Genomic DNA, 25,429 nt, shown 5'->3' with positions numbered 1-25,429 from the left:
ACACGACTGAAGCGACTTAGCAGCAGTAGCAGCAGCAGCTTTATAGTCAAACTCTCACTTCCATACATGACTACTGGAAAAACCATAGCTTTGACTAGATGGACCTTTGTTGGCAAAGTAATGTCTCTGCTTTTTAATAAGCTGTCTATGCTGGTCATAACTATTCTTCCAAGGAGTAAGCATCTTTTAATTTCATAGCTGCAGTCACCATCTGAAGGGATTTTGGAGCTGAAAATAAAATAAAATCTGTCAATATTTCCACTGTTTCCCCATCTATTTGCCATAAAGTGATGGGACCAGATGCCATGATCTTAGTTTTCTGAATGTTGAGTTTTAACCCAAATTTTACATTCTCCTCTTTCACTTTCATCAAGAGGCTCTTAATTCTTCTTCACTTTCTGCCATAAGGGTGGTATCATCCACATATCTGAGGTTATTGATATTTCTCTTGGCAATCTTGATTCCAGCTTTTGGTTCCTCCAGCCCAGCATTTCTCATGATGTACTCTGCATATAAGTTAAATAAGCAGGGTGACAATATACAATCTTGACGTACTCCTTTCCCTGTTTGAAACCAGTCTGTGGTTGCATGTCCAGTTCTAACTGTTGCTTCCTGACCTGAACACAGATTTATCAAGATGCAGGTCAGGTGGTCTAGTATTCCCCTCTCTTTCAGAATTTTTCATAGTTTTTGGTTATCCACACAGTCAAAGGCTTTGGCATAGACAATAAAGCAGAAGTAGATCTTTTTCTGGAGCTCTCTTGCTTTTTTGATCATCCAGTGGGTGTTGGCAATTTGATCTCTGGTTCCTCTACCTTTTCTAAATCCAGCTTGAACATCTGGAAATTCACACTTCAAGTACTGTTGAAGCCTGGTTTGGAGAATTTTGAGCATTGCTTTGCTATCGTGTGAGATGAGTGCAATTGTGTAGTAGTTCAAGCATTCTTTGGCATTGCCTTTCTTTGGGATTGGAATGAAAACTGTCCTTTTCCAGTCCTGTGTCCACTGCTGAATTTTCCAAATTTGCTAGCATATTGAGTGCAGCATTTTCCACAGCATCATCTTTTAGGATTTGAAATAGCTCAACTGGAATTCCATCACCTCCACTAGCTTTGTTTGTAATGATGCTGCCTAAGGCCCACTTGACTTCACATTCCAGGATGTCTGGCTCTAGGTGAGTGATCGTACCATCATGATTATCTGGGTTGTGAAGATCTTTTTTGTACAGTTCTTCTGTGTATTCTTGCCATCTCTTCTTAATATCTTCTGCTTCTGTTAGGTCCATACCATTTCTGTCCTTTATTGTGCCCATCTTTGCATGAAATATTCCCTTGGTGTCTCTAATTTTCTTGAAGAGATCTCTAGTCCTTCCCATTCTATTGTTTTCCTCTATTTGCACTGATCACTGAGGAAGGCTTTTTTATCTCTTTGTTATTCTTTGGAACTCTGCATTCAAATGGGTATATCTTTTCTTTTCTCCTTTATGTTTAACTTCTCTTCTTTTCTCAGCTATTTTTAAGGCCTCCTCAGACAGCCATTTTGCTTTTTTACATTTCTTTTCCTTGAGGATGGTCTTGATCCCTGTCTCCTGTACGATGTCAGGAACCTCTGTCCATAGTGCTTCAGGGATTCTGTTTATCAGATCTAATCCCTTGAATCTATTTCTCACTTCCACTGTATAGTCGTAAGGGATTTGATTTAGGTCATACTTGAATGGTCTAGTGAAACCTACTAAATTCATCAAAATTGCCTAGAAATACTGTGCAGATAGAACATTCTTTAAGTCCTTAGCCCACCCACTATTCCCTATGCTTCATGTACTTTTTTTGCCTTGAAGCTCTTGACTTTGCCATTTGAAAACCTTCAACAGCTTCTTCTCACCTGATCTCCTCCAATCCAAATCACTTTCATGTTTCATGTTTTACCGCAAATGCTACTTCCTTCGTTATATTATCTGAAAATTTACACTCTTTAACAATATCACTTGAAACTTGATTTCTTTAAAAAACTGTATATTCTACAAAAATAAGGAGCTCTTCTTTGATAAAGGGTTGTATTTTGGTATCCTTTTCTCTGTCTTGGCATCTACTATGCACCCAGAGCCTACCTAGAATGTGTTTGTAGGCTTTAATAACATGAGAAGGAAGAAACAGATTGAGTAAGACATCACATTTGTAGACACGGACTTTGAGATGGTTTTATGACCACGAAATTGAGACAAAATTTGAAATATCAGTCATCTAACAAATAAAAGGATAAATAAATAGACTAAAATATGGAATTCTATCTTTGCTTTAAAAATCAAAGTGTAATAGACTGCTGTATAATAAAATGTCAGGCCTAAGAATTAATCAAGAAAGTTTTTCCATTTGAACTAATTAGTAAGAAAGTCTATACTTTCATTTGTAGTACACTGTATTTCTACATATCTTTGTCTCAGTTTTTATATTTGTAAAATGAAAATAATGTTTCCATCTCACAAAGTTAGTCCTTAAAAGTGCTCAAAAGAATTCCTGGTGCACATAAATATGCAAGCTTTAAATGTAAATTAGTATTATTTAGTCAATTTAAATAACACTATTAAACAGAAATTTTAAGTATTTTAGATTACGATTTGAGATTGAATAAATAAGTAAGAGAACATAGAAATTAGCATAATGATTGGGATTTTAAGAGCTGCCTCTGCACAATATTCCATGGGAAAGAATCCCATGACAAAACAATGTCTATTCAAGCTTCAAAAGACATTTGCCAACTTCTTCTTCAACTCTGAAGTGCAGGCAGCTTACATCCTAATTTTTTATAATATTTAACGTTCATATTAAAGGGCCCTTCATTGAAGAAAATACTTTTTAAAGTATTAAATAGAATTCAATGGAAGTAAATCATACTAATAGCAATGTTTGGTGGTTATGTAATATCTATGTCAGGTAACAAATTAAGCATGTTATTACATCTCTGCAGGCTGGAAACAGCATACTTTGTCTATCTTAATATAATCCTTTCATTAGTTCATAGGCCTAAAACGCTCCTGGGAGTATCAAAATTTGTCCGAGGTCTCTGAATTCTGGGTTGTTATCTGAATCTCTATACTTTACGACTATGTATCTTGACAGCTCCCCATGCATTACACAGCAGAGGGGAATGGAGGATGTATTATTTTTTCTAACAGATCTCTCAAATACATTAGTTATGTCCATTTTCTCCAGAGGTAGCAAGCAAATAACTTGTCAGTGAGGGGTGAAAATACACATTTCAGGTTAAGTCAGGCATCTTACCTCTGCATTCACAGGGAGGAAGACAAAATTTTCTGAGTTCTGAATTAATCAGTTCTGCTTTTAACTCTCATTTGAAGTTGCATCTCAAAAGATCAAGAGTTTAACATGAATGAAACTGTTGTTTCTACTTTTGTGACTTAATGTGTGAAAATGCTTATAGCACATGTCGTGTGTTTGTGTGTGTACATGTACTTTGCTAGAAATTTATAACTGTTACTGCTTTAGAACATCATGATTGATGTGGCACTTCCTATAGATTTGTCCTTTCTTATTGTTGGCTAGCAATAATTTTTTTACAAAATATTTTCATCTTCTATATTAGAAAGATATAGTGGTAACTTTGGTTAAAATTATAAATATTATAGAAAAATGAAATAATACTCAGTTGAGTCATTAATGAATTTCACTGTTATGGATATAAACCCCTTTTAAAGTAAAATTTTGAAAGGACATGGATTAGTTGCTGGTTGGAGGAAGGTTTTATCTACAGAGTTAATTATATAATGCCAAATTGGGCTCCTTTTTAATTCCTCTAATATAAAACATCACAAAAAACATAGAAAACAAAATCCAACCAGTCCATTCTGAAGGAGATCAGCCCTGGGATTTCTTTGGAAGGAATGATGCTAAAGCTGAAACTCCAGTACTTTGGCCACCTCATGCAGAGTTGACTCATTGGAAAAGACCCTGATGCTGGGAGGGATTGGGGGCAGTAGGAGAAGGGGACGACAGAGGATGAGATGGCTGGATGGCATCACCGACTCAATGGACGTGAGTCTGGGTGAACTCTGGGAGTTGGTGATGGGCAGTGAGGCCTGGCGTGCTGCGATTCATGGGTCGCAAAGAGTCGGACACGACTGAGTGACTGAACTGAAGGGAGAGGAGGAAGGGAGAAGGATTGGCTGGGAGTTTGGGGCTAGTAGATGCAAACAATTGCATTTAAGACAGGATAAGCAGCAAAGTCTTACTGTATATCACAGAGAACTATATCTAGTCTCCTGGGATAAATCATAATGGAAAAGACTATAAAAAATACTGTAAAAAAGAAAAAGACTGAATCTCGCAGATTTTTAACTTAAAAAATAAATTAATTAAATGAATCATAATGTCCCAAAGACATTAATCAAAAATCAGAACCTATCACATCTAACATTTTTTCTCAAGGTCAGAAGAATGGAGGCAATATGGAGAGATTAGCCATGACCTATGAAACTATTTGAAAATCATCATGTACGAGACTGTGTGATACTAACCATTTTAAGTAAGGAAAGATGAGCATGAGTTTGAGTAATTCAGTTTCATTACAGAAGTGCATGTGTAAGTAAGGTGAGGTTGTGTCTCTATGTTCTTTCCTTACTAGCAACCCCTCTTCTTCGTCAGTTGATTAATTTCTGTTCACACTTCACATTTCCTGAGAAATCCCCACCATGGTGTTCTCAGAACAATCCTTTCAAACATTTACCACAGTGTTTAATAAAATTTGCTGCAACGCTATATATGTATCTATTTCCACCAATAAATGACAATCTACTTGAAGTCAGGGGCAATATCATACTAGTATTTCCTGCACACATTGAAAGGTCAGGCACATTAACATTTTTTTGTTGACTAAATTAAACAACCGATATGGAACAGAGAGACAGATTGCATGATGCTCAGGTCATGGCTTCTGGACTAGATTGCCTTAGTTCACAAGTCTTATTTCTTTTTTAAGACTTTTTTTTTTTTAGGCCGTTTTGGTTCACAGCAAAATTGAGGAAAAGATACAGAGAATTTCCATATAGTCCCTGCTCCTACACATGCATAGCTTCCCACTTTATTAACACACTCCACCAGAGTGGTATATTTGTTACAACTGATGAACTTACATTGACAAGTCATAATCAAAGTCCAACATTTACATTAGTGTTCAGTCTTGGTGTTGTATACTCCACCAGTCAGTTAATTCAGTCGCTCAGTTGTGTCTGACTCTTTGTGACCCCATGGATTGCAGCATGCAACACTTCCCTGTCCATCACCAACTCCCAGAGCTTGCTCAAACTCATTTCCATCGAGTCAGTGATGCCATTGAAGCACCTCATCCTCTATCATCCCCTTCTTCTCCTGCCTCCAGTCTTTCCTAGCATCAGTTCAGTTCAGTTCAGTCACTCAATTGTGTCCGACGCTTTGCGACCCCATGAACCACAGAACGCCAGGCCGCCCTGTCCATCACCAACTGATGGAGTCTAACCAAACCCATGTCCATTGAGTAGGTGATGCCATCCAACTATCTCATACTCTGTTATCCCCTTCTCGTCCTGCCCCCAATCCCTCCCAGCATCAGAGGGATCTTTTCCAATGAGTCAACTATTTGGATGAGGTGGCCACAGTATTGAAGTTTCAGCTTCAGCATCATTCCTTCCAAAGAACACCCAGGACAGATCTCCTTTAGAATGGACTGGTTGAATCTCCTTGCAGTCCAAGGGACTCTCAAGAGTCTTCTCCAAAACAGTTCAAAAGCATCATTTCTTCGGCGCTCAGCTTTCTTCACTGTCCAACTCTCACATCCATACATGACCACAGGAAAAACCATAGCCTTGACTAGACGGACCATTGTTGGCAAAGTAATGTCACTGCTTTTGAATATGCTATCTAGGTTGGTCATAACTTTCCTTCCAAGGAGTAAGCGTCTTTTAATTTCATGGCTGCAATCACCATCTGCAGTGATATTGGAGCCCAGAAAAATAAAGCCTGACACTGTTTCCACTGTTTCCCCATCTATTTCCCATGAAGTGATGGGACCAGATGCCATGATCTTTGTTTTCTGAAAGTTGAGCTTTAAGCCAACTTTTTCACTCTCCTCTTTCACTTTCATCAAGAGGCTCTTTAGTTCTTCTTCACTTTCTGACAAAAGGGTGGTGTCATCTGCATATCTGAGGTTATTGATATTTCTCCTGGCAATCTTGATTCCAGCTTGTGCTTCCTCCAGCCCAGTGTTTCTCATGATGTACTCTGCATTTAAGTTAAATAAGCACAGTGACAATATACAGCCTTGATGAGCATTACTTTACTAGCGTATACTCTATGGGTTTGGACAAATGTATAATGACATGTATTTACCACTGTTTCATCACACAGAGTATTTTCACTGCCCTAAATATCTTGTGTGCTTTGCCTATTCTTCCTTCCCCACAACAACCCCGCTTTTATGTGTGGCATATTGAGTAAAACCATCTACTTTCTTGTATTGATATTTCACTTTCTACATCACTTCTGCATTGGCAGGTGCAGTCTGTACCACTGAACCCGCTGGGAAACCCCATTGTTTTATTTACGATTCCAATATAAATGAAAGCATTTGAGAAGGAGGTATTCAGAGTGTTGAAAATGGGATCTCCTATAGAGGAAAGTTGGATATTATTTTGAGGTTGAAACTGTGGACATATCTTGGGGCCAAATTCAAGGTGATCTACAAAAACAAAGCCACTGAACATGTGCAAGTACAATTATGGCATGTGGCAGTGAGACAAAAGACTAATTATGTTGTTTCTGGTTCGTACAAAATATAAGCAACAGCAGTTGCAAAGAGGATCTAGTCATTTGAAATTCAAACTGAAAAATGATAGTAATGAAAGTTTTTTCTTTGTGATGATGGAATCCATAGATTGAATAAAAGACTGTTCAATTTTGAATATCTTAGTTGGAATATTTTTTAATATTAAATTTTATAGAATATGGTTTTGAAGTATGACAGAAACTGTGAGAAAGAGGCCAATAAAGTAATAACTGGTCCCCAGATTTTAAGAAAACCATTTATAATGTTTCTCATTATTTTGGGATTTGTCCCTTATGGGATGTTAGTCATTCTTTGCAGACAATTTTGAAACAGATGTGTGGTGGGTAGACTTATCTGTGCTTGGAAAGCTTGTGGGAAGAAGAGAAAATTATAAGGTGATTAAAAGGTTAAAAATATTTAAGTCTCTAGAAAAGCGTGTCATTAAATGCAATTTACACACAATATCCTCTTTGGAAGAAATATCATGTATGTCAATGTTTAATGTATGCTATGGAAAGGTAAAAATAAATAGTATTAAATTTTTATATTCTTTATTAAAACTTAATTAAATTAATTTAGTCTTTAGTGAATAAAACATTTAAAGTATATGAATATGCTTTTATGATACATCAATAGATATACTTCATAAACTGTCATGTACCTTTGATGTCAATAAAGAATCCAAATTGAGAAGAGAATACTAGGCTTCTGATTTTATAAAAACTTTATCAAAAAGTATATTCACTAAGGTAAGACATCTGTGAGTAATATATTAACTCTAATATTAATATAGTTAGTGTATTTCATGGATTGTGAAGAATCTTCTTAATGTGGTTCTCACAGATAGATTCTATAAAAGGGAGGGAGGGGACTTAAAAATTCAGGGACTAGATTTTCCCAAATATATAATCTGTCAAATAAGGACTCTCTTTAGTATTTGGGACTGTAATTAATTGTAAACACAATATACAAATGCGTAAGCAGAGCTTAGCCACATTCCAATATGTTTTAACTCTTATTTTGAGGTAATTTCTATGCACTATGGTAGCTCAGCTGGTAAAGAATCTGTCTGCAATGCAGGAGACTCCAGTTTGATTCCTGGGATGGGAAGATCCCCTGGAGAAGGGATAGGCTACCCAGTCCAGCATTCTTGTACTTCCCTGGTGGCTCAGATGGTAAAGAATCTGCCCAAAATGCGGGAGACCTGCGTTTGATTCCTGGGTTGCACAGATCCCCTAGAGGAGGGTGTGGCAACCCACTTCAGTATTCTGGCCTGGAGAATCCCATGGACAGAAGAGCCTGGCAGACTGCACTCCATGGTATTTCAAAGGGTCAGACATGACTAAGCACTGAGCTGGGACTTCAGATATTTTGCCAATGTCCTTTGAAACAAGATTTATATTAAATACATTTCCTGTAGTACTGAAGTCTGGATAGTGTGAGGTTTGAAGTCAGAGTCAACAATTTTTCCTCCTCATCAAGTAGCTAATTTCAACTATTATTCACTTTCTCTTTGTAATGATTTCAATTTACTCATGTTAACCTTGTGTTTTGAGTAATTATCAACTCATATCAACTTCATAGAATATGTGAATTGCTGCTTTCCTTGTCCCTGTGACAATTGTCATATGACCTGTGACGCAGAAAATAGTTTGATGATGTTGAGTGATGAAAAATTTTTATAATTTGAAGATAAGCATACTGTTGGGAAGAACATATTTCTTTAGAGTACAAGTCTCGAAGCAGACTCGTTGAAAATAACAGGTTTCATGGTAAAATTTAGTAAATGCCTATTTTATAATACCTCATTTGGAGATTTAGAGTATATTTTAGCATAGTGAAAGTTTTGAGAAATTGTTCCACAAAACAAAAATATTAAAAGCTGTGGGATTCTGTGAAGTTTTTCGACAAAATATATGTATGTCTACTAAGTTTAACTGAGTGTTTACCAAATTTATTTGAGCAGAAAATGGGCTAGATTTTCCCAAGTATGTAACCTGTCAAACAGGGCCTCTCTTTAGAATTTTGGGCTGTAATTAAATGGGAACACAATACGCAAATGCTTAAAAATAGCTTAAAAACAAAACAGAACCTTTTTAAAAATTTATTTTTAGTTCTTTTTCACAGGAAATTTTATTTTGTTTATTTGCATATGTATTTATTCAGTTAATGTGTAGAATTATCTACTGTCTTAGTCTTGCTCAGGTTGCCAAACAGAATAGCATAAACTGGGTAGTTTAAACAACAGAAATTCATCTTCTCAAAGTTCTGGAGGCTGACAGTCAGAGTTCAGGGTGCTTGCTCGGTCATGTTGAGTGAGGCTGTAGACATGGGTTGTAGACAACTGCCTTCTCACTATTTCCCCATGTGGCTGAGAGAGAGAGCAAGCAAGCTCCTTGGTGTCTCTTTTTTAAGAGCACTAATCCCATGATGAGGCCTCCCTGCTGCTGCCAAGTCACTTCAGTCGTGTCCGACTCTGTGCGACCCCATAGACGGCAGCCCGAAACCTAATTTCTACCAAAGGCCCCACCTTCAAGTATTGTCACATTGGGGTTAGGGTTTCAGTGTAAGAATTTAGAGGGAATAAAATTCAATCTATAACACGTACCATGTAAAGAGTTAAAGGAATGTTGTATGTTTTAGGTGTATGAGTCACTAATCTGAGGATGCTTTCCAGGTGTCCAGCTGGTGATATTTTAAGTGCCTGCCCCATAGAAATAGGTATTTTGGTGACGGTGGAAAATCATCTCTTTATAGTGTTAGTTTATAGTCCATTTGTACTGAGAAATACACATGGCTGGGACACACAGCTACACAGAAAATATGAAAAGATGTCTAAACAAATTTGAGAAAGTGCTCAAATTTGCCATTATTGCACAAAAGTAATGTATCTTTCAAAATTTTGCCAGGTGTAGAAAAAAACTTCATGCAATGGGAAAATTATGCTAATCATGTACTTCCTGTATTATTTATATTGTAGCCTTTCCCAAAACTAAAGGAACAAATTTCAACTAACAGGTTAACAAGTTCTTTCTAAAAGAAAACTATCCATTTATAACCTGCATATTATAAATCAGCTATAACTTTTGGTGAAATATGTACATACATTTGTCTTAAGAAATTCTTTTTGTTCTTTTATTTTGATGGATTTGTTCCATGAAGTTGATTTGATCTGCAAGATATTAATGATTATCTGTGCTTTTCTTATTTAAATTAATTTTATAGTTCTCACAAGGGTAATATTTTTACATATAATCATGTTTTTTATTAAATACTTTAAAACTGAGATGGAAAAGAAAGAAAGACTCAATTCAGTTCAGTTCAGTCACTCAGTCGTGTCCAAATCTTTGCGACTCCATGGGCTGCATCATGCCAGGCTTCCCTGTCCAACCAACTGCCAGAGTTTACTCAAACTCATGTCCATTGAGTGGGTGATGTCATCCAACCATCTCATCCTCTGTTGTCCCCTTCTCCTGCCTTCAATCTTTCCCAGCATCAGGGTCTTTTCCAGTGAATCAGTTCATCACATCAGGGGGCCAAAGTATTGGAGTTTCAGCTTCAGCATCAGTCCTTCATGAACACCCAGGACTGATCTGCTTTAGGATGGACTGGTTGGATCTCCTTGCAGTCCAAGGGACTCTCAATAGTCTTCTCCAACACCACAGTTCAAAAGCATCAATTCTTTGGTGCTCAGCTTTCTTTATAATCCAACTCTCACATCCATACATGACCACTGGAAAAACCATAGCCATCACTAGATGGACCTTTGTGGGCAAAGTAATGTGTGTGCTTTTTAATATGCTGCCTAGGTTGGTCATAGCTTTTCTTCCATGGGAAAAAAAAGTTCTCACAAGGGTAATATTTTTACATATAATCATGTTTTTTTAATTTAAATTTATTTATTTTAATTTATTAAATATTTTAAAATTGAGATGGAAAAGAAAGATTAAAAGGATAAATTATGCCTGGTTTCTGCTATGGATAGAGGTAAACCTCAGGATCAAAATGAGCCAGGATCATGATTTGTCCACCATAAATTCTTTGATGTGTATGACAGAGAAACTAAAACCTTCAGATATAAAAAAAACTAGAATTCTCTATTCAGTGATAAACGTCTTAATAGTATGTGTGTTTTATATAAAATATATGTATGTACAAAATAGTCTAGTGTGTTTTCTAGTCTTTTTTTTCTATGTATATATATTGCATTTTTTTACTTAATTTCTCTCTTTTGTGCTCCAGTATGCCATATATCGAAGTCTGTATCTTTCATTTAGAACATAAGAACTTCTTTATATTATCAGACATTCCTCATAGACATCACTCTTTCTGACTCCATAATATTCAAATGGGAGTATAAATCATTAAGCAAATTGTATCTTTCCAATCAGAAATACTAGTATATATGCAGTTCATATATATGAATACATTTCTCATTTTTTTTGGCTTGTTTTTGAGGAAACTCAATAGAAGAAAATTATGCAGAATGTAAACACACAACTGGTACTTTTTGGGTAAATAGATTCAAGAGGGCAAATGAACTCTTCTTGATGAATGGAGCGAGCTGCTTTTATCCCTAATGCTTGTTGTGTCCCAAGACTAAAATCAGTGCTCACTGGCTGCCGTGTATTTTTCTTCTTCATTGTTATCCCACAGGCTATTTAATTTTATATTCTGTCTCAAAGAAACAGGGGTCTTTATTCTCATAACTTTTATGTCTATGCAATTGCTTGTTGTACAGTAGCTCCTGTCCTTTAGATACATGGAGGAAGGAATTGTATGATTGAATAGCATCCTTCTTGCCTTTCTCTAAATAGGTAGGATTTGGAACCTAAATTTCTGCTAAGCAGTGACTTTTGCATTTTCCGATTTATAGCTATCACAGTCTGTTTCTGGGTTTCACGGGTTTCTCTGCTCCAGTCCCAGGAGAAGAGTTGAACTTAACTTCCCAAGAACTGCTGAAGAGGTTAGCAGAAGATGATGCTTGTGGAGGAGGTTAGGGGTTGCACAGTCTGTCAAGTGCCCTCCAACATTCAGATATCTCTCAGTATTTTGATGGACTTAGCCTCTTTGAGTTAAGTTAGATATTTATACTGAATAAGCACACTAAGTGGAAGAGTTGGTAACCATTGTACAGTTAGGGGAGAGACAGAGATTAACCTGAGACTGATTTAATGATGTAGACAAAGGAGAGACACCCACCCACTGATCTCTCTGGAAAAGAAATCTTTCTGATTTCGTGGAACTGCAGGAAACCATAAGCCTGAGTGGATTCCTAGGTAAGTGAGATACTAAGTGCAGTCATCTCTAGTGATTACCCTACTCTTTTAATGCAAGCAGGTGAAAATACTCAAGGCTGCACCGTGGCTCATGTGTGAAGCTGGCAAAAACAATTACCAAAGCCATAAATTTTGATTTCAGTCAAGCTATTAAGGGTAATAATTTATTTAAGTGAGGTCTTCTGCTTTGATTAGAACTAAGAGAGTTCAGCTGCTCTGATACTCTGGGGGTAGAGCTGGGTTACTGGTGTAGTAAGGAGGCTTGAAGGTGTCTGCTGTTGAAGCAATTGATCATTCCCTGAAGAAGTGCCTTTGCTAACTGTTTCATTCCTCTTTTCAGTGAAGTTGTTGTTTTTCTTCCCAAGAATAACTTATTTCTAACAAAACAAACAGGCCCGTTAAAAAAAAAAATGCTGATTTAGTCAGATATTCACAGAAGTTAAGTGGCTTGATCAAGGTCACACCTTCTAATAAATAGGTTGGAACTACTATTTAAAATGAGATCTATCCAGAGAGTATAACCCGTGTTTCTGAGCACTGCACTACACAGTTTCTCCTGGAAGTTCCTTAAATTTCTCTTGAAAGTAATTTAAATATCTAAGTATTTTATGATTAAGTTATCTTCCTAGATTTTCTAGACTTAAATCCTCTAGCAGTTAGTGATCAAGAGTGCAGTAAAGGTAATACACCAAGCCTGTCAATAAGGAGACTTAACTATAGGTCATAAGGGATAGAGGAAAGTCTTGTTAATCAACAAACCTAACTTCCCCAGCAACCAAGAAGTCTCCTATAATTCCAAGAATAGCTTCCTCTTGTTCTTAGGGAAAAGGATAAATGACCTGTCTTTCCTTGGAAATCTTTCTTTGGAGTTCTTCCCACTTCCCCTATTATTTACCTAGGTATCTTAAGATTGCTGCTGCTGCTGCTAGGTCGCTTCAGTCGTGTCCAACTCTGTGCGACGCCAGAGACAGCAGCCCACCAGGCTCCCCCGTCCCTGGGATTCTCTAGGCAAGAACATTGGAGTGGGTTGCCATTTCCTTCTCCAATGCATGAAAGTGAAAAGTGAAAGTGAAGTCACTCAGTCGTGCCCGACTCTTAGTGACCCCATAGACTGAAGCCTACCAGGCTTCTCTGTCCATGGGACTTTCCAGGCAAGAGTACTGGAGTGGGTTGCCATTGCCTGCTCTCCCCTAATTGCAAAGTCATCCCTAGTAGAGTGTGTGCAGATTGTTTTAGGGTGTCACCACCACCAAGGATATTTGCATTTTAATGGAAGGCTTTAAAATATCTTAAATCTTCCAGTCTAAAAGCAGTAAATCTCTATTGGTGAGGTTGGAGGCAACTTGATAGATTGGGCAGGAGCTATCTAGGGTGAAAAGAGCCCACTGGGTCTCTCCTAATCACAGTGTGAAATAAAGTGTTCCTACTTAGTAGCCTGACTTCTACTTCCTGAGTGAAGGCTGTGAAGACAGCTCCTGTGGCCTGAATAATAAAGTACTGCTGAACAGTTTCATCTTCTTTAAAAGCAAAACAAATTCAAGAACTAAAACTTTCAAATCTTAACTTCCTTTTCCTTTCACACTTTTTTCATGGCATCTTGTTTGAGTTCTCTTGATACTTATTTTTCTCTGAGCTTCAGATGGATATTTAGCATCTTTAGACTCAGAATCCCAAATTTCTTTTGCGTCTCACTTTTCATTTCCTGGAATCTTGGAGACTACTGGAATTGGTGAGGAATTTGAAGAATTGTGGTGAAAGTTTTAACGAATTGAATTAAAATTTATTTAAATACATACACTGAGCTATTTTAACTGAGGTATTTTAACAACAACAACAAAAAAGTACTTTCTACCATACAGTCTTCGGAGTGAAGTAAATAAGCAGATTACTATAGTTAGTGCAGAAAAGGCTAAAATAGAATTATTCGCCGTGAACCGTCATAGTGCATAGAAGGAATACTCAATAGAAGGCATTGGTAGGAAGGATGATGAATGTTTAGTCAGTAAAAGGGGGCTGAGGGTGGGTTGAAGTAATAAAAGTCTTAGATGACAAAGACAGTGACTTGTATAGAGGTAGTATATTAGGAAATCGAAGCAACATGGGACACTGATAATAAATTCATTAAGGCCAAATATGAGCAATGAATGTAGGAAAAACAGGATGAGATTGGAAATGTAGACCAGGGCTAAGTATTGAAAGGCCTTGTTACAGTGCTGCTGCTGCTGCTGCTGCTAAGTCGCTTCAGTCGTGTCCAACTCTGTGCGACCCCATAGACGGCAGCCCACCAGGCACCCCCGTCCCTGGGATTCTCCAGGCAAGAATACTGGAGTGGGTTGCCATTTCCTTCTCCAATGCATGAATGTGAAAAGTGAAAGGGAAGTCGCTCAGTCATGCCCAGCTCCTAGCAATGCCATGGACTGCAGCCTACCAGGCGCCTCTGTCCATGGGATTTTCCAGGCAAGAGTACGGGAGTGGGGTGCCATCTAAGGAGTGTCAATGCTATAGGGAACTATTGGTATCTTTGTGTACGTGCTCAGTTGCTCAGTCATGCCCAACTCTTTGTGACTCTGTGGGCTGTCGCTTGCCAGGCTCCTGTCTCCATAGAATTTTCCAGATAAGAATACTGGAGTGGGTTGCCATTTTCTACTCCAAGGGATCTTCCTGATCCAGGGATTTGAACTCATGTCTCTTTGTGATTCCTGCTTTGGCAGGCAGATTCTTTACCACTGTGTCACCTGGGAAGTCACTGATGCCTTTAAGCAGTTGAAAAACATGATTAAAAAAAAAAAAAATCCTTCCAAAATCAGTACAGAGAGTTATCTAGACTTCACTTTCAGCTCTAGCATGGGGCAAAGCTGAGGGTAGGTCTTGAAAGAGCTGTGATAGTAGATCAAATAAGGAAGGAGGGATTGATCTGGAATACAGGTGTGGGCATAGAGAGATATCTTCATTGGGATAATATTTGAGTGTACAAGGAAGGGAAAGACACAGCCGAGTCTTGGATTTTTGGCTTAGTCAATTAGGTGCCATTTTGATTAACCAAGGAAAAGTAGGTTTTAATGAAGAAGATGCTGAGTTCAAATTTGGACAAACTGAATCTTAGATTATTATAGAACATAAGCAGGGATTTCCAGTAGACAGGCATTAATCCGTGTGAATCCCAGGAGAAAGATCAGGCTGTAGATAAGATTTAGCAGTTATTCCTTATCATATCAGTAATGTTAATAGAAGAAATCACTCGGGGAGAGTGGAGACTAGCAGAGCACTGTTGGTGGGCTCTAGGCTCATAATATAAGTTAGAGAATCAACTGAGGATGAAGAGTAATTACAGAGAATAAGTAGCCTGAGAGATGTTTCAGTATTCACAGGACAGTGTCCTTATTGGTTAGCTGCCTAAACAGATACACAATCTACTTACTCTTGGTTCAAAGTCCTCCAGGATCTGGCCCTAGGCAGTAAGTCTACAGTATGGATTTCTGCCACTTATTTTATTTGACCTGTTTCAACTTATTGGAAAAAAAATCTTGTACATTCACACATTTTCAGGTTTCCATTCCTTTCTCACATTCCCATTGAAGTGTGATTTCTGTTCTTTTTCTCTCCATGTCCAACTCATCATTCAGAATTCTGTTCTAATCTCCCAGGGCAATGAAATCTTAACTCCAACAGGGAGTTATCTATCATTATCCAGCTTTTCCACATTAGTGTTCAGACTGCAACTTGGTTAGGACACAGCACATTTGAATTTGCATCCTAGTTCTTTATGTACCAGATTTGTCCTGCTTGACAAGAGTATAAGCTCTTAAAGACTAAGAACTCCTTCTCCCAAATTAGCCCCCACAGTGCACTGCTTTAAAAAGAGCAAATGCAATATTTGTTAAATGACCACATACATTACTTACACTAAATAATAGAGATAGGATCTTTGAATCTTCTGACAAGGCAAAGGATCTCAGTTGAGGCTTACATGGAAATGTTAACTTATGAAGGATGCATCTGGAGGTTTTGATATATCTTGGCACATATTGGCCAGTAAATGACAGAAAAGCCTTTCATAAATGAACATTCATGATACAGAGGCAGACAGAGGAAACATAATGCTAATTATGTTTGCTTCAAAACTTGCTATTATATTCTTCATGTTTTCCTTATACAAGAATGGTGAATATGTGTATCCTTTTCACTTTCTGCTTTGATAATTTTAAAAATTATGCTTGTAAAACAGGCAAGTGAAAAAGTACTATTAAAATACAAACAGGATTTTTAATTATTCTAAAGTCAGATATAAGATGTTACTCTGGCCATTTCTTAATGATGTCCTACAAATAATCCTAAGCATTTCCAATAGAATTTTTAGTATATTTAAACTAAGGCAACCTAGTGGGGCTCTTCATTTAAATAGAATAAGGGTTAAATGATAACTTGACTTATCTTTTAAATGACAAAAAATAAAGAAATTGCAAGACCTTTTCACACATTAGATATGTATTGTCATTTATCATCTAGATATCAGGCTAGCAGTGCAAAGTAATAAAACATATCATCGAAAAATGTGCTATAGGTCTGAATCACTCTTTCATTCCACCTCCCAGCTAACTGTAGTATTAAATCAAACAAGCAGAACATTTCCTTAGGCAGCCATTGCCTTTTAATTTCCTGAAGAACCTTAAAATATCATTCATTACAAGTACTACACATATTTGGTTTTTAAAAGTCTCATAAATCAATAGCAGGCTGACTGTAATAATTATTACAAGTTAGTGCATAATTTTCGTGCTGAAGGCTGCATGCAGAACTTTAGCATATGCAAACGAGGCAATTCAAACTGTGTATAGATATTAATATGAAGAAGCAGGTAACGAGGTGCAGGCTATGAATTATGCATCAAGAGTGGCTGATCTTCAATGAAGAAAATGAATTCAGCATGTAATCTAATTAGTGATGGAAGTCTATTACATCTAACTGCAAAAGCAACCGTCCTTGAAACAAATTTATTTACAGTCCATGTTACCACTTGAAACAACTTTGAAATGATGTGTAAGACAACAGCTTAATTGTAAAAATTTTTTGTTTGTTTGTTTCAGTTCTAGACCTGGAAGGCCTCCTAAGAGGACTCAAAGTGTCACCTCCCCAGAGAACTCTCATATCATGCCACATTCTGTCCCGGGCCTTATGTCTCCTGGGATAATCCCACCAACAGGTAAGAGTGCTACTGACTGATGCCTAAAATATTCAAAATCAGCCAACACCATTGCTTTCATATATACCTGTGTTTACATAGATTTTACACTCATCAGCTATATTTTGTTCACACTAAGACCATGTTACTGATGAGAATTTATTTCAAAACTGCATTATGATTATCATCATTTCCTTATTTAAAATAAAATGAAAGACATTTAATTGAACACAGTTCTAGGGTTTATTCTAATTAATTCTCTTGCTAATATCAAATAACAAATTATTATCCCTAGCTCAGAGAGAATCAATGACTTTCCCAAGGTCAATCAGCTGATCACTGTCAGTGGCTAGTCAAACCCAAATCTCTGGATTCTAAGCTTATATTTCATTCCATAAAAACTCCAAACTAGGTTAACATGCAACCAAACAAAAGACCATAACTATGTCAAATAGAAATATCTCCTATTTTTTCCTAAACTATTTCTATTAGAAGCATCTGAAAGATGTTTATTATTAGAATTTTTTCAATGTGCAAGTAAAAGAATACTCTTGCACTGCTAGCGCTATGTCATAAACAACTTTAATAATATACTGCATGCAAAAATAGCTCATTTGATTTTCACCACCTGAATGTGTTCATTAATTCTTTTACTTACTCACACATGTCTGCTCACTTTCCAAGTTTCATCCAGACTCAGAACAAATTAAACTAATAGTCATAATGAAATAATTATTATGTAGCATATAGTATTTATTTATTCTTGCCATCATGAAAGTTTGTTGAGGAGATAGACATATAAATATATAAGTGTCATTTAACAATGACTGAAACAGTAAAGAGAATCTAGCAAGATCAGGAGAAAGTCTTCATTTTTTTTCTCTGAATGCCCATGTTAGTGTTTTCTTTTTCTATTGTAACACTTGTCTTTTTCTAGGCTGTGATATAATCACGGGTGTCTTATTTCACATTCCATACTGCATTGAAAGCTCCTTGGAAGGAATGGCTCTTTTAACTCACCTTTACTTTTGTGACAGTGTCTGAATAGTTTGTTCACTTTTATGAACCTTTATCAAACATCCACTGAGTTGAATTTGAAGTTATTTGTTCATTTTATGTATTTACATTTTTTAGTAAGATATGAAAGGTTCTTAAAAGTAAATGATTCACTTTCCAATGAAGAGTTATATTTTTATGCTAATGCTTGCAGGTGAAAAATTGAGAAACAGAAAAATGAAATCAATAGCTGAAAATAACCCAATTACAGAGCATGTATCATCATTCCTATTTGTTAATTTAGGTCATGATTCACAAGTGACTGAATCCTACTGCCTGAAATTCTAATTCCAAATTTGATATTTAGGAATGAAATAGGTAGCGTTTTGTTAAGGATGAACATTTTATTTAACTAAATAAAATTTTCTGATTTACAAATTTTGGGCAAGGGGGTTGGTACTGTGCAGACAAGGTAGAAAGAAAATCTTAGCTTTTTATGTTTTATGATTGAAAGACTCAGGTGTGCTAGAAGAAAGAGTCTTTGACTTCTCAATGAATATGTCTGGGGCTTTAAAAATAATCATTTTAATAATCATTATTTTGTATTTGATAAGTTTGTGTTGATTCTAACTAATCGGTTATGTTTGGGGTGAAAAGTATTCTAGATTGTTTTCGTATTGAAATAGGGAAGATCTAGTTCCAAATTGCCTGCCAGCGTTTTAAGGTGAAAACAATAAATACTTCACCACCTAAGAGATGGTGAGATAAGATGATATCATCAGGATCTAAGTATAGCAGCACCTTCCACAGTTAAGACCATCAAGTAACTTTGGGGTAAGAAGTTTTGAAACAACTGAAGATCACAAGCCAAAACTCAAAATCAAAATATTAAGTCATTTTTGATAGATCCCTTTCTGAAATATCTTTTAACTTGGTGAACAGAGATACTGAAGGTAATTTTAACTTGACTCATCACTTCATTTTTGAAGCAGGACCATTTCATACATTTTATGTGCTTTTTAAAAAACTTTTGTTCTTACTAATATGTTGTGAGCCCAGAAATTAAGATTTCTCTCGAGCTATTACATTGAAAGGGGCTTCCCTGGTGGTTCAGAGGTTAAAGCATCTCCCTGCAACGCGGGAGACCCGAGTTGGATCCCTGGGTTGGGAAGATTCCCTGGAGAAGGAAACGGCAACCCACTCCAGTATTCTTGCCTGGAGAATCCCATGGAGGGAGGAGCCTGGTAGGCTACAGTCCACGGGGTTGCAAAGAGTCGAACACGACTGAGTTACTTCACTTCATTACATTGAAACAAGCCTTAAGAGTCATATTCCAGAGAAGGATGAGGAAATGGAGACTTACCAGGAGAGTAGACTGAATTTGAAGACGTGGATTTAGATAGTTTAATACTCTATAGTTCCCAGGGAATGGCTTTAAAACAAGTCTTGTGAACTCACTGTTGCCTAATTCACTTAATTCAAATTTTGGACATTTGGCCAAAGATTTGAAACTGCCAGAAGTTTGACTGTTGTGCGTGAATCATGCTATCTTAATATATTCTTATGATTGCTCTTTTTACACAAAGTTTTTCTAGATGGAGAAGTCTCTAAATTTTAGAGACTACAGAATAATATCTTAAACTCCTAGAGCATGTTTATTCTATCTTAAAACATTAGCTGGAAATTTAATCATTGTAAAGATATCATGTAGTTCACAAAAGCGTGGAACACTTTTCTCCCAAGGAGTACTTAGTGTACTGGGGGAATATGATTCAATAGGGATATATAGACATTTTGTCCCAGAACTTTATTTATATTTGTTACTTTCTTTAAAAGTAAAATGCTATTTTTTCCCAAAGTGGGAAAGATAAAATATGTTATTTCTTGAAACATTGAAAAAATGATATAGCAACTTTTTTTTTTTTTTTTTTTTACATTAAGCAAAGTAGTTTAAGGCTATTTCTCTATATTTTTGACCTGTGAGTTTGGAGTTTAAAACATCTTTTTCCCAGGAATTCCTAGGTGGTGCTACTGATAAAGAACCCACCTGCCAATACAAGAGATGTAAGAGATATGGGTTTGATCCTTGGGTTGGGCATGGCAACCCACTCCAGTATCCTTGCCTGGAGAATCCCATGGACAGAGGAGCCTGGTAGGCTGCAGTCATAGTGCTGCAAAGAGTTGGATAGAACTGAAGCCACTTAGCACGCACAATATCTTTTAATGACTTGGAAATCATTGTTCTAAAACTAGCAAAACAAGTACAAAAACACATAGACCTCAAAAGAACAAAGAAGGAAACAACTCACTCTCAAATCTCAAATCCTTTATAAGATTGCATCATTGACTGCATATAAATATTGACCTGTACTTTTGTACTCCAATATTACCATTTGGAAAGCATAATAGATACAGATTCACCTTCAAGGTTGCCTGAATTGGTCCTTGACAAAAGTTTATTTATTTTGATAATTTATAAAAATCTATCAATTTGTTTCCAATCATTTCCTCATTTTTCTTTTCAACAACTGAACACTGTAGTTAAGTTATAATCTTTCCTTAAGGAATTTGCTTTTCTAAAAAAACAAAAAAGACTATATTTTTAAAAAGTGTGTTCCCAGCCCTAGGATTATTTACTTAGGTATCTATAATTTGAAAAGAAAAAACTTTAAAATTGCTTATGGAGTTTTTGTTTGCTATTTTGGTTGTTCAAGTGGGCTTGTGTGTAACCTTAGAAGGGGGCGTGGGCAGATGGTGATAATTTCTAAATTTATGGTTGTCACTGGGTGCCATAGCAACCAGAAGTGGAAGTTAATGAAAGAAAGAAGGTTCTTTGTAGAGTCTCACAACACAACACCTCCTGTAGTGCTCTCTACATTTATTTGGACTGAGCACATATCATAAATCATTTTTGATAATAAATACCAGTTTGAAATAAATTCATCCTAGCAACAGAATTTCCGTAACATTCATACTTTTTATAGAATCATGTGTATTTTACAATTAAGGAAAGGGTTACTTAGGACTTCTAAATACTCCCCTCCTGTGCCAGGAGTGCAATTTGAGATAGCATATTTGGCCAATTTCTTGACTTTATCTTTAGGGCAGAATGCAAACTAGTTTTGAAACACAATTTTCATGTAAGTTTTAAGAAATAACTCAGTGACTCTCAGTATTTGCCTTTTTCATTAAAAAAGTTATCCATTACCTATTTTTCCCAAATACATTCAAGTTAAATGAATAGATGATTCATAGTTTTGCTTCTTAGACACATCTTTTCTCTCACTGTGGCCTTGTAGGCAAATAATATGCGATCAGGATTAAAAAAAGCAATTGTAAACACAAAGGCACTATGGTTAAAAAGTAAGAACCTATAAATGCAGTTTTACTATTGTGGAAATAATACTATACTAGGGCAGTATTAGCAAGAGTCAATTCTGTTGAAATATTTTTGTCTTAAAAAAATAGGAAAGTATTCTCATGTGGATTTATAATTCAAAGACATTTTCAAAGTTTATAGGCTTTATTTTTCTTTCTAAATATTACCAACTGGCAACAGCATCCAAACTACCTGTTTTTTTTTTTTTTTTTTGTAGTATCAACATTTGTAATATTTTAAATTCATTAAGCTTTCCAACTTCCAAGGGAAAAATTCATTATGTGGAAATGTGTTTTCCATATTGAGAACTTTATCATAACAAATGCATTGTATTCCCTGGAGAGGCTCCCAAGTAAGAATAACAAGTAAAACAGTCACAAATGAGTTGATCATCTTCACTAATAATTTAAACATAAAAATCTTTTGAATGCCTTACTCAAAGAATAAATATGATACAAAACATTTAAGACATTAATGTTTATGCAGTATATATAAATATGTATTTTCATACATCTGTATGTAGGAAATACTTGTGAAACTTAATCATTGGACATTTTGAAAGTAATGCATTTGACTTATCAGTATCTGATGCATGTTGTTTGTTGTTGCTGTTTAGTGGCTAAGTCCTGACTCTGTTGAGACCCCATGGACTCAAGCAGCCTGCCAGGCTCCTCTGTCCATGGGATTTTCCAGGCAAGAATACTGTGGTGGGTTGCCATTTCCTTCTTTATGGGATCTTCCCAACCCAGGGGTCCAAACTCACATCTCTTGCATTGGCAGGCATTTCTTTATCACTGAGCTACCAGAATTTCAAGTACTTTTCCCTTTAAATTTTTCTTGAAAAGAAAGTAATTTATCTTTAAGTAATTTATCTTCTTTTTCCTTTTTGGAAGGCTGATAGCTCAGTTGGTAAAGAATCAGCCTGCAATGCAGGAGACCTGGGTTCGGTCGCTGGGTTGGGAAGATCCCCTGGGGAAGGAAAAGGCTAACCCACTCTACTATTCTGGCTTGGAGAATTCCGTGACCCCTGGAAAAGTCCATGGGGTCGCAAGAGTCAGATACTAGTGAGTACTTTAACCTAAATTTGAAATTCATCACATAATTTGTTTAATTTTAAAACTTGTACTGAACACTGTTAGTTTCCTGTGGCTACTGTAACAAATTACCACTTATATTGTGACTACAATAAATAAAAAATTAATTCTGTCACAGTTCTGAAAGTGAAAGTGAAGTCGCTCAGTCTTGTCCAACTCTTTGCGACCCCATAGACTGTAGCCTACCAGGTTCCTCTGTCCATGGGATTTTCCAGGCAATAGTACTGGAGTGGATTGCCATTTCCTTCTCCAGGGGATCTTCTCAACCCAGGGCTCGAACCCGGGTCTCCCACATTGTAGACAGACGCTTTACCGTCTGAGCCACCATTCAAAAACAAGCAGCACACGTCCATCTCAAGTTATCGGTGGGGCCACACTCCCTCTGGAATCTCTTTGGGAGCACCTGTTTCCTTACCTTTTTGAGCTTCTGGAGACTCCAGCTTCCCTTGGCTTGTGACCGTAATTTCCACCTATTCTTGTGTGTGTGTCTGTGTGTGTATCTGTGTGTGTGTAAATCTCCTTTTTTTTCTCTTGAAAGGACACACGTGGATGTATTTAGGACACATCAGATTATCCAAAATCAACTCCCCAACTCAAAATCATCAGTGTCATCATATCTCCAAAGACTCTCCTCTTAAGGAGGCATTCACAGGTTAAAAAATGTGAGCATAACTTTGGGATCCTTGTCAGCCTTCCACACCCAGAAAGTTCCTGGTTGAGATATTAAGAGGGCCCCAAGTGTGGTATGAAAGTTATCCATACCAATGGATTTTGGTGATTGTTTACCACAGTATGCCATTGTGTAGAGTACTGCTAGCCACAAAGCAGATATTCAACATAAGTATTTGTTCAGGAATATGGCTAATATATGTTTATCAAAGGATTTCTGTGAGACATGATTAAACCTCAGAGTTACAAATTTCAACATTGGTGTTACAATGCAGTTTATAAAACCCATTTAAGTACAGTTAGGCTCCAGATTAAAGATGCAGAGTCTAGGGCCTGATGGAGGTGTACTAGGTAAATGGAGGGCATTATTTGTTGGTGGGTTGTGATGTCTACATTTCAGCATTATCAACAGTAATTGATGAAATTAATATTTCTAAATTGATGTTCTAAAGAAGCAATATTTTCAGGAATAGAATGATAACATAGAATATACTAGTCTTTAAAATTCCTGCATATATATAAATGTACCCACAGTATCTTGATATACACCTAATTTAATACATACGTGAATAATATGTAGCTCATAACTAACTGTAAATATTGCATTTGTATGAAAGACTAGATAATAAATATATTTATTTTATTAAATATGTGGTATATATTATAATCAAGCATTTCAGTCAAATTATTATATGTCCTGGTTATTACTAGCATAAATTAAAATATTTTCAAAGTTCTTAAGTAAAGATTGTTATTAAAGATTTAATTGAATAATCACATATTACTAGACTTCTGGACAGGCCTTTCATCTACTTAATTTAGAAGAAAATTACAGTCCTTTCCTCCCTAATTTGTTTCCTTCTTCCAAATTTCTATTGAGTTCTGTAGTCTCCTATGCCTACACTGGTCCATACGCAGAGTTATAATCCACTTAAATTTCTCTCTCAGCAGATTTGTAGTAATGAAGTTGCTAATATACTTAACTGACTAATTGCAGGATATTATTTGCTTCTTTTTTTAGTAATATGATGTCTCCTGTGACAGAAGAGATATTTATTTACATTGAGAAAAGCAAATCAGATTTTAAGGGTCAATTTTTGATTATGCTGGTGGATGGTGTGTGGATTTAGCCAGAGCTTTGTGGATTATCTTTTTATTTGTCAGATTCTCATACAATATTCTCGGAGAAGGCAATGGCACCCCACTCCTGTACTCTTGCCTGGAAAATCCCATGGGCGGAGGAGGCTGGTAGGCTGCAGTCCATGGGGTTGCAAAGAGTCGGACAAGACTGAGCAACTTCACTTTCTCTTTTCACTTTCTCTTTTCACTTTCATGCATTGGAGAAGGAAATGGCAACCCACTCCAGTGTTCTTGCCTGGAGAATCCCAGGGAAGGGGGAGCCTGGTGGGCTGCCGTCTGTGGGGTCGCACAGAGTCGGACACGACTGAAGCGACTTAGCAGCAGCAGCATACAATATTCTAGTCCCTCATTTATACAACATGTCACTTGTTGTCTTTTAGCGCCTACCTGCGTGCTCAGTCCTGTCTGACTCTTTGCGACCCATGAACTGAAGTCTACCAGGTTCCTACCTCCCACAAGGTCTTGTCTTTTACTGCTTGCTTTAATTTAGTGACCAGCAGGAGGTGCTATTACTATCTTTTTTTCCTTCTCTAGACTTTCCAGGTGACACAGTGGTAAAGAATTTACCTCTGGAAGCAGGAGACACAGGAGACTGGGTTCAATTCCTGGGTCAGGAAGATCCCATGGAGTAGGAAATGGCAACCCCCTCCAGTATTCTTGCCTGGAGAACTCCATGGACAGACAGCCTGGTGGGCTACAGTCCATAGAGTCAAAGAGTAAGATACGACTGAGCACACACACATGGCTCCTTCCCTAACCAAGAGAAGTCAGAAATACATTAAATAATGTTCATTCAGAAAAATAAATAAATAAATAACCAAAGACTCTTTATAGCTGCATGGACTATATAGGCCACCAGGCTCCTCTGTCCATGGACTTA

General features: G+C 36.7%; 1 protein-coding gene across 5 annotated transcripts in view; it reads left to right on the top strand.

The window, feature by feature from the left end:
* DACH1 (dachshund family transcription factor 1) overlaps nt 1–25,429 on the top strand; it is a 478,746-nt gene that overhangs the window by 181,021 nt on the left and 272,296 nt on the right. For all 5 annotated transcript variants that reach the window (XM_086328516.1, XM_086328514.1, XM_086328518.1 and 2 more), the window contains exon 2: nt 17,177–17,292. In XM_086328516.1, coding sequence (XP_086184642.1) covers nt 17,177–17,292 — 116 coding nt within the window. The remainder of the gene's footprint in view (nt 1–17,176; nt 17,293–25,429) is intronic.

This window comes from Bos grunniens, chromosome 12, assembly GCF_055505025.1.
Source record: "Bos grunniens cultivar Pamir isolate PY7600 chromosome 12, Bosgru_T2T1.0, whole genome shotgun sequence".
Classification (NCBI taxonomy): domain Eukaryota; kingdom Metazoa; phylum Chordata; class Mammalia; order Artiodactyla; family Bovidae; genus Bos; species Bos grunniens.
Note: the sequence above shows the minus strand (reverse complement) of the source record. Positions and strands in the feature narration are given on the sequence as shown.